Source organism: Epinephelus moara, chromosome 13, assembly GCF_006386435.1.
Source record: "Epinephelus moara isolate mb chromosome 13, YSFRI_EMoa_1.0, whole genome shotgun sequence".
Taxonomy (NCBI): Eukaryota; Metazoa; Chordata; class Actinopteri; order Perciformes; family Serranidae; genus Epinephelus; species Epinephelus moara.
The window spans coordinates 10,747,063-10,762,310 of NC_065518.1; the positions used below are offsets into that span (position 1 = coordinate 10,747,063).

Below are 15,248 nucleotides of genomic sequence, written 5' to 3' on the forward strand. Positions count from 1 at the left end.
ACATAGTAAATTAAGTTTTTTATTTTGGTTGTCAGTACCATACTCCTCCTATACTGCATTTTTAATTTTGTCTTCATAAAAAGAAAAATAACTTTGCCTGCGTAAAATATTAAGGAAGCATAATACATTTACTTTAGAAAAAAATTGGCCCCGCTTTTCTGAATTATTATCTCAGTATTCTCAGAAAAATGTTCATGAAAAAAATTATGCTCATTTTTCTCAATTACATCATCTCGTCAATTCAGAAAAACAGGATTTTTTTTTCATGAAAACTTTTGTAAGAAATCCAAACAATTCTGAGATAATATAATCTCGTTAATTTAGGGGGAAAAAAGTTTGGTTTTTCTTAAACTTTTCTCAGAATTCTGAGATAATGATTCTCAATCAATCAATTTTCCCTAGGAGAACTTTTCTTAGAAAGCTGAGGTATAATATTGTTTAATTAGAAAAATGGCCTCTTTTTTAAAACGAACTTTTCTCAGAATTCTGTGATAATAATCTTGTTCGATCAGGAACAAACTTTTTTTCCATGAAAAATGTTGTCGGAATTCAAAATCGTGTTAATTTAGGGGGGAAAAAAATAATTCCTCCATGAAAATTTTCTCATAATTATTAGATGATAAACAAATTTTCTTAATTTAGAAGAACATGGCAAAAAAATTGCATGAAAACTTTTCTCAGAATTCTGAAATAATAATTTGTTCATTTGGAAAAAGCTTTTTGGAAGAAGAAATTTCTCAAAAATCTGAGGTAATAATCTTGCTCATTTAGAGAAATGGCCATTTTTTAACAAAAACTTTTCCCAGAATTCTGTGATACTAATCTTGTTCAATCAGGAAAAAAACTGCAAGTGTTTTTTTCCCATGAAAAATGTTAAAATTCTAAATTCTCTAAATGGTGATATTTTTACCCCTTGAAAACTTTTCTCAGAATTATGAGATGATAAAAAATGTTCTTAATTTAGAAAAACAGGGCTTTTTTTTCTCATGAAAACTTTTCTCAGAATTCTGAAATAATCTCATTTCAGAAAAATAAGGCAAACATGTTCTCCCATAAAAGCTTTTCTCAGAATCCGGAGATAATAATCTCATTAATTAAGAAAAACGTAGCAGAATATTTTTTTCCCCTCAAGTGAATGCATCACACTTGTGTAAAATACAGCCTAAAAGTAGCCTAAATATGATTTAAATCAGGAAATATGGGATTAAAAAAAAAGTAAGCGAGTCTAAGAATCTAATCAGATATCCAGTGTTACCTTTCAGTACTTGACAGTTCTCAGTTCTTGCTTTTAGAGACTCGATTTGGTCGGTTCCCATAAATATTGACGTCCATCTTCCTGGTTTGGTCCAAAGGTCATTTTTAAACTTCGGTTTCTGTATGGATTAAACAAGAGAGATAAATGTGTCAATTAATGAGCGTTAGATGTTACATTTGGGCTCAGCCAGTCTTTATGCTAAGCTAAGTCAGCTGGCTGCTAGCTGTAGCTTCATATTTAGTGTGCAGTGAGAGTGGCGTCAATCTTCTCACTGGCTTGGCAAGAAAGCTAGTAAGGTTTTGTTTTGTTTTGTTTTGTTTCCAGAAATGTCAAACTTCTCCTGTCAGTTAATCTTCAAGAGTTGGAGCCAGCTCAAACTGCGAGTTAATGATGGACTTTCACTTTTAAGTTTAACTCAAGCTTGGCAACACACTGCTGTTTTTTTTAGTATGCAGTTTTCCAACAATTTGATTTTTTTGACTCTTAAAATCTTTCTTAGGGGGCCACAGATGCTGCAGTTGCAGTATGTGAAAGAAAAATACTGAATAATGAAAATAATTAAAATTTCCAATTCAATGAGGACGGGACTAAACAAAAAATGTCACGACAAGGTCAGTTACGTAGCTTTTCTCTCTACTGCTGCAGTTTCCAAGAACTTTGATCTTCAAAATGGTCGCTATGGCTTAATTTTGAAATTGAAGCTGGTCGAATGTATTTTTTCTGCTTTCCGCAAAGGGAAAATTGACACGGATACATAAGTAATTTAAACTTGCTGCTTTTAAAAGCTGACTGTAAGAGCTCCAAATAAATCTATTTGCACAATGGATGACATCCATTTCCCAATCATCACTTTAACTGCATCTTTAACTTCCACAGTAAATGCCTCTAACATTTATGAGTCAGCGACTAATATGACAGAGAGCAGCGAGAGTCTGTGAGAGCCAGCGACCACAGTCACCATTAGCCTGATGAAACTCTCCTCCAATATGTATAATATGTCCACTCGGGCAGATGGAAGGTAAAGTGATGACATATTCAAACCACTTATTCAACCCATAAACAAATTTGTAGGAAATAGCTGTTGGAGCTAATTCATATTGTCCAAAGTAATAAAAAGCAAAAACGATGACAGTGAAGGAAGAGGTTCTTCAACCAAAAACTAAAAAGTAAACAGAGAAGGCCTGCACTGCATCATCGCAGGACCCACCCCCCTTTGAAGGAAAGAAACATGGATGTATAAAGAGCCCTGGATACAGCACTGGAAAAATTATCCTGATCTTTTGCATCGTGGGGCCCACAGAGCAAACCACATTCCAGTTTAGCCCTCAGCTAACTTGAATGGGGGTGAAAATGATTAATTGTGCTCTTCTAGACTTCAGAAATGTTATCAAATCAAATAGATCAAATTCTGAGTGTGAAATAGGGCTGTCCCTTAATAGCTGACCAAATATTCGACCACTTCCTATTCGTTTTAGAATTGATTTTAAAATTTTATTATTTACTTACAAATCTCTAAACAGGCTAGCTCCACCCTATCTCTCTGACCTCTTACAGCAACATGTCCCCTCAAGGTCACTCAGGTCTGCTGACCAGTTGCTTCTGGTAGTCCCACGATCAAGGCTGAAGCACAGCGGAGACCGTGCTTTTGTAGTAGCAGCCCCTAAACTCTGGAACGCACTACCGCTGCATATTAGGCTGGCCTCCTCGTTACCTGTTTTTAAATCACGACTTAAAACACATTTTTATTCCTTGGCTTTTAACTCGGTGTGAGAGCTGCATTCCTCTGTAACACGTGGTCTTTGTTGTAGTGTGTTATTTCTTGTTGTGTCTTAGTCTGACTGTAAAGCACTTTGGTCAACTGCTGTTGTTTTTAAATGTGATCTATAAATAAATTTTGATTGATTGATTGATTGACTAGAAAGGTTATTGGTTGGTGACAGAAAAAAAAACAAAACCAAAAACTAAAAAATGTAAAGCTCTATTAGGAGCTGCGCCTTGTCAAAATAAATCAAATCCTGACTGGACCATGTGGGAATTTAATTTGAAAGGACAGACACAGGAAGAGGCCACGCTCAGCAGTCAGACAGGAGTCAGGTTACAAACCAATCACAGCCCACAGATATCTTTCCCTTCTTCTGTAAAAGGGAAACATGCTATACGGTGCTTAGCAACCTCAGACGCAACCTGCCACCACACTAAAAACACAAATCTAAATGCTGAATGCTGCAAATAAATATCCTCTTGATCTCAGAGACACTGAAAGTACTTGTACTTGAAGCGGTCCGGATGAGAGTCAGCACCTCCAAATCTGAGGCCATGGTTCTCTGCCAGAAACCAGTGGATTGCCCTCTCTGGGTTGGGAGACAGTTACTTCCTCAAGCAAGGGAGTTCAAGTATCTCGGGGTCTTGTTCACCAGTGAGGGCATGAGATGGATTGGTGGTTTGGTGTGACTTCTGCAGTGATGAGGGAGCTGAGCCTGAAGGGGAAGCTTTTGATTTGCTGGTCCATCTACGTCCCAACCCTCACCTATGGTCATGAGCTCTGGGTAGTGACCGAAAGAACGAGGTCAGGGATACAAGCGGCCGAAATATGTTTCCTCTGTGGGGTGTCTGGGCTCAGCCTTAGAGATAGGGTAAGGAGCTCAGACATCTGGAGGGAGCTCGGAGTGGAGCCGCTGCCATTCACGTCAAAATGGGTCAGTTGAGGTGGTTCAGACCTTGGGGTCCCCCAGGAGGAGCTGGAAAGCGTTGCTGGGGAGAGGGACGTCTGGGGTGCTTTGCTTGGCTTGCTGCCCTGAAGACCCGGCCCAGAATAAGCAGATGAGGATGGATGGATGGATGGATGGATGAAAGAAAGAAAGAAAGAAAGTACTTGCCTGGAACAGGAGGAAATAGCACACTAAGGTTTTTCAGCGGATAAAACAAGTGAGAGTTGTTGTTGTTTGAGCCGTGTGGTTCAAAATGAAAGCTCAACCACCAGCCTTCCGGTTGTGAAGGAGAAAATTATGAGAGATGCAGCAGACTAACGCGGCAATTAGGATGAACATGAGATAAATATGTTGGTTGTAATGTACAAAAGATGCGTTTCACTCCGATTAGGCCTCAGTCATTACTGGCTGTGCACCAGAGAATGGAAATGCTTCTGTTTCCTTCATGATTTATCCTGCACTTAACAAACATCCTGGGTTTTTGTAAACAAAAAAATGACATTTTAAATTAAATGGTTCTTTCAGCTTTTTAATTTAATTGTCTCATCTGGAGGTTAAGGGTTTGGTGTTCACTACCAAAAGTCAAAATTAATGATATTGAGCCCAAACTCGCCTTTAACCTTTATATTTTGAAAGGTTTTACTGTTTATATTGCTGCTACAGAGTAAGTGCCTGCAGTCGCTGGGATATAAGGGTGTTAAGATGGTTTACACAGGCAGAATCTTGAGCTTTTATGGTTTCAATTGATGAGTTCAACTGGATGCGACCTGAAATTTAATTAACCACTTCCACTAGAAACAGACATTAAAAACCACCGGATGTTTCTGTCCTTCGTCTTTCATTTCTCTCTCTCTAACCATCAGAGTCCGCTGCCAATGCTTCAGAGAAAAGCAGTAAGTCTGGATATTTAAACCAACTGTACTCCATTAAACGCCATTAGACTGCTGTTGTTGAAGAAGACGCAGTGTGCTTTTCAATCTTAAAGGAATTGTTTGACATTATAGCCCCATTTCCACTGAGCAGTCCAGTACAATTCGGTACCCTTTTTTTTCCTGTTTCCACTGTGAAAAGTTGTGGATGGTACCAATAGAACCGTTCCGTACCGTCCCCATGTTTGGTCCCCCCTCTGTTGGGGTACCTAGCACACAGATCTGGTACTAAAAGGTGGAGCTGTGAACACTGCAGTCTGATTGGTCAATAGAGGACGGTCACTCTGCTCAGGGCTGAGTTGTGGCTGGTTTTGAGGCTCATGTAACCACTGTTCATACTGTGGAGAGTTTTATTAGTAAACTGTAACTATAAAATGAAAGGATGTTTGACCATCACTTTAGTTTTTATATGACATACAATTTTAGTGATGAGTGGATCTTCAAGTGTTTATATATTAATTTTGACCGGGTTATGTGAACTGTATTTATTCTAATCCTCACTCAGAGAAATAAAAAAGTGTCGCAGAGCATCGTTCCTGTGGGCTCCAGCAACACTAAACCCCTGAGCTTGCCTGAGAAGGACTAAATGCACAAACCTGCTATTTTTAAATATCCCATGGAGAGAGACTCTCACTGCAACCTGTTTTATTTTGTTCTGAAAATGTCGACATGCAGCCTCGTTCTGTGGACGATAAACGAGGTGCAGACTTCCATCTGTGGAAGGGTCCTTCAAGGGTTCTTTGTAAGAGAAAAGCCCCATTTCCACCAAACGTTTTCGGTATGGTACCTTTGGAACCAACAGTAACCCTTTGTCCACAGAACAACTCAGCCCTGAGCAGAGTGACCGTCCTCTACTGACCAATCAGACTGCAGTGTTCACAGCTCCACCTTTTAGTACCAGATCTGTGTGCTAGGTACCCCAACAGAGGGGGGACCAAAAATGGGGACAGTACAGAACGGTTCCATTGGTACCATCCACAACTTTTCACAGTGGAAACAGAAAAGCGTACCGAACTGAACTGTACCATACCGTTCTGTGGACGATAAACGAGGTGCAGACTGATAAAGGAGGAAATACAGTGAGTGCTGGACGGAGCAGTGAGTGACAATAACCCCGCCCATATTTAAGAGTACTGTTTGCGGTGGAAACACTAGGGTCTAGGTACCATGTCTGAAGGGTTACTGTTGGTTCCAAAGGTACCATACTGAAAGTGTTTTGTGGGAGCGGGGGTTTTGAAACAAAGGCGCCTCCAGGAATTTACTTTCTTGCCAATTTAGGAAGACTGATACCACTCTCATATCTGTATGTTAAATATGAAATATGGAGCTACAGCCAGTAGCTGTTAGCTTAGCTTAGCTTAAAAAATGGAAACGGGGAAACAACCGGTTTTGCTTTTTTTCTTCCCCCCCCCCCCCCCAAGATCTAAAAAATTTGCCTTCCAGTACATCTAGAGCTCACTAATAACATGTTATATCCTGTTTGTTTAATCTGTGCAGTGATGGGACACATTTAGAAAAAGTTGCAACACAGAAACAAGTAGAATTTTTATGGTCAGATTTTTTACTCAAGTAAAAGTACAAACAGTAAATTGTACCGATGTATTCAAGTAAAAGTCCTGATTGTGAGAAAAAGCAGTTTCATTTTTTTCAGATCACAGAGGAATAAACGAGACATTAAACGGGACCATAGAAGAAGAAATCAAGGAACATGGGTGACAGTGCTGATTCCAAGGTAATTCAACACGGACGATTCAAGACCTTTGACAGTTTCCAACACCTGTGCTACAGATTACAAGTTTTATGACAATTGGACCGACGCTCAGTCACTTAGATCCAAGCTTGTGATTTATAGTCTGATTTGTGGTGTGGTATGCCATGACCATTCCATGCATCAGATGAATCTATTAACATAAAAGGTAGAATATTCCCCACTAAAAGGTGGAATACATCCCTCATTTAAAATACTTACATAAAGCACCAGTACCACAAAACGGTGCTTTTAACAGAGTAAATGTCCTTCCCATCTCTGCAGATGTGTGTAAAAGTCTGAAAAGTCTAAACACACACCAGGTGTCAGCTCAGATTTCGCTCATCAGTGTGCAAAATGACCTCCACCACCGCTGTGAGTCTTTGGGATGTGTGAGTGCAGCTCACTTCACTGTGAAACCAGTTTCTGTCTGTCGCTGCAGGCCTGTCTGTAGTCTCTCTCCTTCATGTCGGCCGTGTCGTCCAGCAGCCTCGTCCGGACAGACTCATCCACCGTCATCTCGAGGGTCACCTCCTTGAACACTTTACACACCGACACCTGCAACAGACACGAGGCCGATGGTTAGATTCACTTATATAAAATGTTACATGGATATCTCACACAATGAGATCATGTGATCGTTTTACCTCCTGGAAGTGGAGTTTCTTGAACATGGCGATGCTGACCTCGTTGTCCAGTCCAATTTTCACTTCAAACTTTTTGACCCCAAGTTTGGCGACTCCTGGTGGAAGTCAACACTGATCATCACTATCATTCACACACTATCACTCACAAATTGTTTACTCCACAGTAGTGGCAGGACACTGCAGCAGAAGCTCTCCATCATGTGATTTAAAACCCAATAAAAACATTTTTTCTGCATCTTTCCATCACCTTTTGTTTGTTGAAAAAAATTAACAAGTTGCTCCCAATTTTTCCCATGATTTTGATGGAGACAACAGTTTTTAAAATTGGTCCAGTATTAAGTGAGACTGCAGCAGCCGGCATCAGTGAAAACAGCCTGCACTGTAATCACTCGGGGCATTTGTGCACCGTCAGTGTACATCCAATGATTTTGCTTGTTTTTGCCACTGACAGGCTCAGGTTATTATTCTGTGTCTGACAACATTTTGTAAAGGATCCCTACAGAGATAGACCTTTTTGTTAAAGAGTGGGGTCCTTTTTGTTAAGCAGAAACAGCCCCAAAATCAATTTCACCAAATCCACTAGACTCCATTTAAATAAACAGTAATTTTAGCGTGCATACAGCCAGTATCTTTTCACATCTAACTGGGCTAATTAAGGCTTTTTTCCAATCAAACTGGTGTTTGTGAGTTTTATTTAGTTTCTGTCGACTTTGAATGAAGTGTGTTTTATGATTATAAAATTACTGTTTATTTAAATGGAGTCTGGTGGGTTTGGCGATTGTGATTTTGGGGCTGTTTCTGGTTAAACAAAAAGGATCTCACTATTTAACATAAAGGTCTATCTCTGTCGGGATCCTTTCCATACTGTTGTCAGATACTTACAATAATAATCTGAGCCTGTCAGTGGCAAAAACAAACACTATCTATGTTGACTTTGCGTTATTGCCCACCAATAACTTTACATTGCAGCCCGTTTGGCGGCTGCTGGCTGCAGCACTCTCACTAAGTAATGGACCAGTTTCAAAAAGTTGTTCACCATTAGACACTTTGACACAAAAACATGGGAAAACAGGGTCCAGGCTGAAAAATACAGATGTTACCCTCTTCCCTTCCTGACAAACAAATATAATGATTTAAAGCTATGGTCTAAAGATTGATCATTATTATTAACATCATTTAGATGGTGGTTATGGCCCAATGGTGCTAGCTACACAATGTGAAGAGCAAACGGAACCAAAAAACTCCATTCTCTCTGGCAGCTGCAGGCCTGCAAAGAAATTGACCAATCACAGCCATCCGGTCCGCATGGGAGTTACTCCTTGCTCAAACGAGCAGTTTGTAAGGCCCTCGGGATGGGCACGCTGCAGTTTGTTTACAATGGTTGCTAAGCTACTAAGAGCAATGCTAACATTAGCATCCGATGATATGTAGACAACTGAGACGGTGACAACACTCAGTTCCCGGGGAAGGTCGAATGATCTGCAGGATATTGAGAGAGCCTCAAGGTCTGGACAACAATGGTGAGCAATGATCCTGCTGTTGTTACACCAGTTGTTACGGAGATAAACACAGAGCCCCCCTCCTTTCCTCTTACTGGACTCGATGTTTCTGTCCTGCCGGTGGCTAGTGCGGCCCGCTAGCTGCACCACAGCATCGGGTATGAGCGGGTGAAGGCAACTTTCCGTTACGATCATAATGCCACAGGTCTGTACGTAGCGGTTAGAGACAATCAATAGCTCCAGTTCGTCCATTTTGTTCGAAATAGATCTGGCATTTGTCAGGAAGATGCTCGGCAGTGACGGAGTGTGAGTACTTCTTTAGCCTAGGCAATATCCCCGAGCGGCGCCTGCGCTTCTGCCTTCATTCCCTCCGACGTCTGCGCCGCTTACTCGGGCAGCAGATCCACAGTGACTCCGCAGGTCTGCCGATGGCGTCCGGGATGTTGTGTGCCTTTTGAAAGCCTCTCGTGATGTCAACCTTGCACTTCCAGCCGATGTCGATAATGTCCTGCCGACTACACACAAAATCTGCTCGACATGAGCAGAAAAGGAGGTGTGTCGTTAGGAGGCTCCGAGGGGAGGGGGACACAAGCTCGGAGGGGAGGGATCATGGAGCACAGAGGGAGGGGTGTGTGTGTGTGTGTATGGGGGGGATGCTTTTTTCAAATCTTTCTCATCTTCTTTCTAAAGGCAGACCATAGCTTTAAGAGTTGTTATTTCTGTTAAACGACTGATAAGAATCTGCGTCAGTCTCGTCCACTGTTGTCACCATTTTCATGGCAATTTTTTGGCATGTTTGCTGCGTTCGTTTTTCCAACCAGGAAAACAGCTGATAACGAGCACAACACAAGACCAACTTGAACTGCTGAAAAATAGTATCATTAAGAAGTGTCAGGTCAGTGGTAGGGACAGTCCTTCATTCTCAGAACTGCTTCGTTTAAGAAATAAATCTTGGGCCCAAGATAGATTTTCTCCTCTGCAGCCTGGACTACATTTAGAACCCTAAGGAATCTTTATGATTAGAAAGTCCAAATCAGAGTTTTATCTGAGGTCAGTTACAGAGAACCTAAATAACCCCTCAAAATTCTGGAAATCAATTGAAACATTATCTGGTACACATATTGCCTCAAGCCTCCCGGACCAAATTCTAGTTGGCTCAGATGAACTCCAGGACACAGCTGCCGTGGTCAGTCAGTTTGATAAACATTTTATTCATGCTGGGTCGGGCGTATTTGATAGCTTAAATGTAAATACATCTGCTACCTTGGACAGGTTTCTCTTGTCAAAGAGATTTTCAGTCTCAGTGGGACTTCCTGGTTAAATAAAAGAATAAAATAGAAAACTGGGCAGCGATTCATGACGTCTGCGATCAGGCAACACGCCTACCAAAATCAGAAATGTTCAAAGTCTACACATTTGCGTTGATCTTCTCTCTTTCTGTCTCCCTGCTGTAAATAACAACACATTTGGTCAGTTTAACGTGTTAACAAGCCTCCTGACAGACTGTCAAAGCTGCTCACCGTAGCTCATCATCATGCAGGTCACCTCCTTCCCGATGCCTCTTCCTCTGTAACTGGGTTCTGTAAAACACAACTACTGCATGAATATGGTGTCACACTGGAGAGATAAATGCAGGGAATGGTTAACATGTCAAAACTAAAGAGCAGGTTGATTTCAGAAGCTTGGTAAGTCTTTGCTTTTGAATAACACATTGGTCTTCACCTGCTATCATGATCTCCAGCTCAGCCAGGGACGGGTCTGTGGGGTCAGTCAGGAAGATGTTGACATCTCCCACCATGCACTGCTCTTGGTCTACACTGCTGTCCGCCCACTGCTTCTTGTCCAAGATAATGAACGTGCACTCTGGAAAGACAGAATTAAAAAAATATATTAATAAAACAGTGTTTTTCGATTTTATACAATATTAACATTTTAGGGTGGTGTGATTTCTTTTCAGTTATTTACTAGAGTAGTTCAGTCAGGACCACTTTAGTCAAAGAAAACTTTATTTCCATTTGCAGTATTATATTTGGTGGTATGGCTCTGTTCTAGGGCTGATCTGCCGTTCCTCCAGCCTACACAGAAAGCCTCTTCCACATGCCTTCGTGAAAAGCCAAAGGCAGGGAAAGCAACCCTCCCTGCCCTTCCACGTGCATATAAGGAAAGCCTAAGGCAAAATGTATACTTCTGGGTCAAATCGACACTGTACCTACACCATAGGCTCTGCCTCTACAAAGAGCCTACGCTGTAGCCTGACGTGCACCTCCCCAGAAATGTAACCACACGTCGCAGCGACACAGACCTCCTGTCTGTTTCTGTGAGCTGACACCATTTCCCTGAGTGGAAACAAAGCTTTTATTTACTTTAATTTCACAGATAAGAAACAATAAATTGTGAAGACAATAAAGCCTCCCCAAAAATAGCATTTTAAGTCTTGTGTGTGATTTATCCTGGCTTCATATGAGCAGAGGAAATCTCCCCCTGTCGCTAAGCTAATTTATACAATGTAAAATGCCATAGGCTTGTGCTAATAACGTTAGCATGTTGTATTTGTTTGGAAAACGTGTTTAGTATAAGACAGTTGTTTTGTCAGTGAACCTTGTGAGTTGTAATGGAGCTGAATTTTGTAACGTTACCTTTGTTAAATGTTGCTGTTGTCCCTGGCTTCATATGAGAAGAAGAAAAAGTCCACTAGCTGCTAGGCTAATTTATACAATGCAAAATGTCATAGGCTTGTGCTAAAAACATTAGCATGTTGTATTTGTGGGGAAAATGTGTCCAGATAAAGACAAGTGTTTGTCTGTGAATGCTGCGAGTTATAGTGAAGCTGATTTGTGTACTTGTGTTTGAAACTGTCTCTATTAAGCCATGTTTAATGTGTGTTTAATATGTGTTTTGAATCAACTAAACTTTACTTCACAGACACCCTGCCGCCGACTGGTGTTTTGGAGGTGTAACTGCAGAGTGACACAGACACACCACCGCAGAAGTATAAATCCCCCTTAAGGAAGAGAGAGCAAACCTCTCTGCCCTTCCATCTGCAAATGAGGAAAGCCTGAAGCAGAGAGAGCAAACCTCCCTGCCCTTCCATGCGCCCACATGGAAAGCCATAAGGCAGGGAGAGCAGCAGCAAAGACCCCCGGGAACAGAACAGAGCAGTAACAATGACAAACAGAAATTACATTGATAAGTTAGACACAGCATGAAAAGGAGGAGCTGGGGTGGAGGCCGGTTGCAAAGCAGCTGGCAGAGGAAGCAGCAACAGTGGACAGGCCAGAGCAGTTTAAATAGGGCGCCCTGAATGAGATTCAGCGATTGGTTGCATAGAAAGGAATCATGTGATCTATCAGCTGACTCCCTTCCATCAATCAGCTGCTTAATCAGCTGATGTAGCTGGGATGTGAGCTGAGCTTGACATTGTGTCCTGCCTGAACTAACGATATTTGAGCAAAAAAATATTAATGACACAGCTTTTTCTTTGTAATAAAGTTTAAATAATCGACTTGTGCATGACCTCAGGGTGGTGTGATCTTTTTTCAGGTATTTACAAAAGCAACAAGCAAAAAAATCTGACAGATGACGGTCTGGATGTGTAAAAAATATGTTGATTTTAGAAGCTATATAAAATAAACAGTCACTGTGAATCTGAAGCAATAAAGACATCTCTTTAGAGCATTAATGAGGGCTCAAAGTCTTATCATGTGTGAGCACAGGCAGATGACCCCTTACTGTCATCATCTTCCCTCCAGCTCTTTTGCATGTCGTACTCCTGTTCCAGGGTCAGCGGCTCTGAGGCGGTCAGCTGCTGCAGCTCAGGAGACTTCATCCACTCATGATACCTGAAACAGGTGGATATAAAGGACAGGTACAGGACTGAAGTTGGTTCCTGACTGACAGAAACATAAAGGAAAACATTCCTCAGGTGATTGTTACACCACACAAGAAACTGTCGCGTGCTAGATATCATATCGAAGCCAGAGTTGGGGTTTCTTTGAAGTGGGGTTGTGTGAAGTAATTATTCATAGTCATGTGATCACGGTGACGAAAATAAATTCTGCTGTTGCCCCCATCCACAGCAGTACACTGCTTAGCTTCTGTGTCAGTACTCCAGCCTGCTTCTCCAAACTAGGGGAGTGTCGACCACCATTTATTGTATGTAGTACAATGACTATAGATAAGCACCATATACAACTCAAATTCACAAAATCAGAACCACCCTTTTAAGAATGTGAAGGTTTTTAAAATCTCGTTTCACATTTGTAAAAAGGGGACTATTTCTTTATTCATTTTTGTCTAGAGCTCATAACCTAGTAAAAGGTCAACACACACTTGGGTTACACTCCTCAAACGTAGGGCTGATTATTGACCCTCTACACCGACTGAAATGTGACCTTGCAGACTGTCAAACTGTCAAAGTATGAAAAGTATGTCCACTTCTTGATTGTGTGCGACATAATTTCAGTATTTTTAGACTTTTTAATTTAGACAAAAATTGAGATCAGTCTTTACCATTTAGTGTCAACTTTTAAGCCACAGTGGGCAGGAAGTTTTGAAAGGTTCAGACTAATGGACATCTTAACATCTTTATGACACCTTAGGAAACTCCATCTGCTGATGAAGGTTGTGTGATGCGACTGAAAGCTCCACAACAGCTACTAAATATATCGTGTGTTGAGATGACTGGCAACTCTTTTTTTGTATTTCTCAAAGAAAGGGTTTTTTTTTAACTCAAATTTGATGTTTTATATTGAAATTCAGATTGCAGATTAACAACTAGAATCCAAAAACAGATTTCAAACTTTTATAGTTTTTTCAAATCTGTTTAATGTGTGTGAAGTCAGAGGAAAATGCGATTTCACTTGTTTATACCTGACGAGACCAAATACTTATAAATACATCTTTTATGTTTTTTATTGTGTGGGTGTTTGGCCATAACTTTTTGTCCATGCTGTCTTGGCCAGTTAAAACAGATCATTGATCTAAACGGGACTTACCTGATTAAATAAAAGACAAAAATAAAAAACAAAGAGTCAAACTTCAGATAGACAGTTAGCCTGGAGGCAGGGTGTCTTACTTTCTAGTTTCTGTCTTTATTTACACTTTTTTATTATTCTAAACCTGTCTAACTTGTACTACAGTACAGTTATTGCAGTTTAAATAGTTAGACTGTATAATATTTTTGTTTTTATTTTATTCTTATTCCTTTTGAATTCAGTAGTGAAAAAAGTCTTTTACTTAGGTAAAAGTAGTGACACCAATGTGTAAAAATACTCAGTTACACATAAAAATCCTGCATTCAAAATATTAATTTCGTAAAAGTACACAGGTTTAAAATTAAGTACCAATAGTTCATTCATTCGTTCACCTATTTTCATAGGGTTTTTTTAAGACATATTTTTATTTATTAATACCTTTTTTCTATCCTTTATTTATATCTTTTGATTTTGCAATACTTTTTATTTTATCTTATTATTTATCTCTTACTATGTGTATGTTAAACACCAATACACCAAAGCCTTGTTTACCTGATTTATTTTGTATTAATAATCTAATTCTGAAAAATTATTAGTAACTAATCTCATAAATGTAATGGAGTAAAAAGTACTGTAGTTGGCTCCAAAATGTAGAAGCAAAATAGAAGTACCAGTACCTCAGATTTGTACTTTAGTATAGTACTAGAAGAAATATATTTAGTTACTTTCAACCACCACAGGCCAGTCTGAAATATCGAAAATTAATTTTGTCAAATACAAATTAGCGCTATATTTAAGATCCAAATCAGCCATATTTTATACACTGAGGTAAAATAATTACGTCTTCCTAACAAGAAGACATGAGCAGAGGAACAATATGAAAGAATAAAATAGATATATATTATAAAAGAGACAAACTGGATGAGTAAATACAGTGTTTCTAACAGATATTGGTTATTATCGTTACCTGGGCACGTGCTCTGCATTGTAAGGCACCAACACGACTCTGTGTCCCTCCAGCAAAGTGTTCTCGTTTATCTTCATGATGTTAAAACCACATTTAAACTACCGATATGACTAACGAGAAGTTTTAACACAGCCTCACACCTTGTGGCTCCACGTCCATGATGTTCACGTCCTTTACTTCCGGGGTTCAAACTGCGCCTGCGCTCACTCAAGTAAAGGCGGAAGTCGCCGCCTGCTGGACAACAGACCGATCAACAGTATCCAAGATGAGAACAGCGTTCTTCAAATACCAAGCTCCATCGACTACTACAAAAAAATTAAAAAAAAATAAATAAAAAATGGACCTGATGATCAGTATTTTACTTATTTAGCCATTTTTTAAGCTTAATTTATTAAAATCCCACCATCTTTAGTGGCTACTGTAATAAAATTCAACTTTACACTAAGTCCCTTAAATTAATAAACTCCAAATGTGCAAAATAATATATCTACAATTGTGATTTTATGATTTTTTCTAGTCATTA

General features: G+C 39.9%; 1 protein-coding gene across 1 annotated transcript; it reads right to left on the reverse strand.

Annotated features, from left to right (window-relative positions):
• Window positions 1–6,430: 6,430 nt before the first annotated feature.
• nat9 (N-acetyltransferase 9 (GCN5-related, putative)) lies at window positions 6,431–14,924 on the reverse strand. The gene is made up of 6 exons (XM_050060172.1): window positions 14,726–14,924; window positions 12,515–12,624; window positions 10,508–10,648; window positions 10,306–10,365; window positions 7,287–7,381; window positions 6,431–7,197 (listed from the first exon to the last, which is right to left on the reverse strand). Exons 1-6 carry the CDS (start codon window positions 14,800–14,802, stop codon window positions 7,048–7,050), a joined length of 633 nt encoding a protein of 210 aa, XP_049916129.1. The 5' UTR covers window positions 14,803–14,924; the 3' UTR covers window positions 6,431–7,047.
• Between the last annotated feature and the right edge of the window lie 324 nt (window positions 14,925–15,248).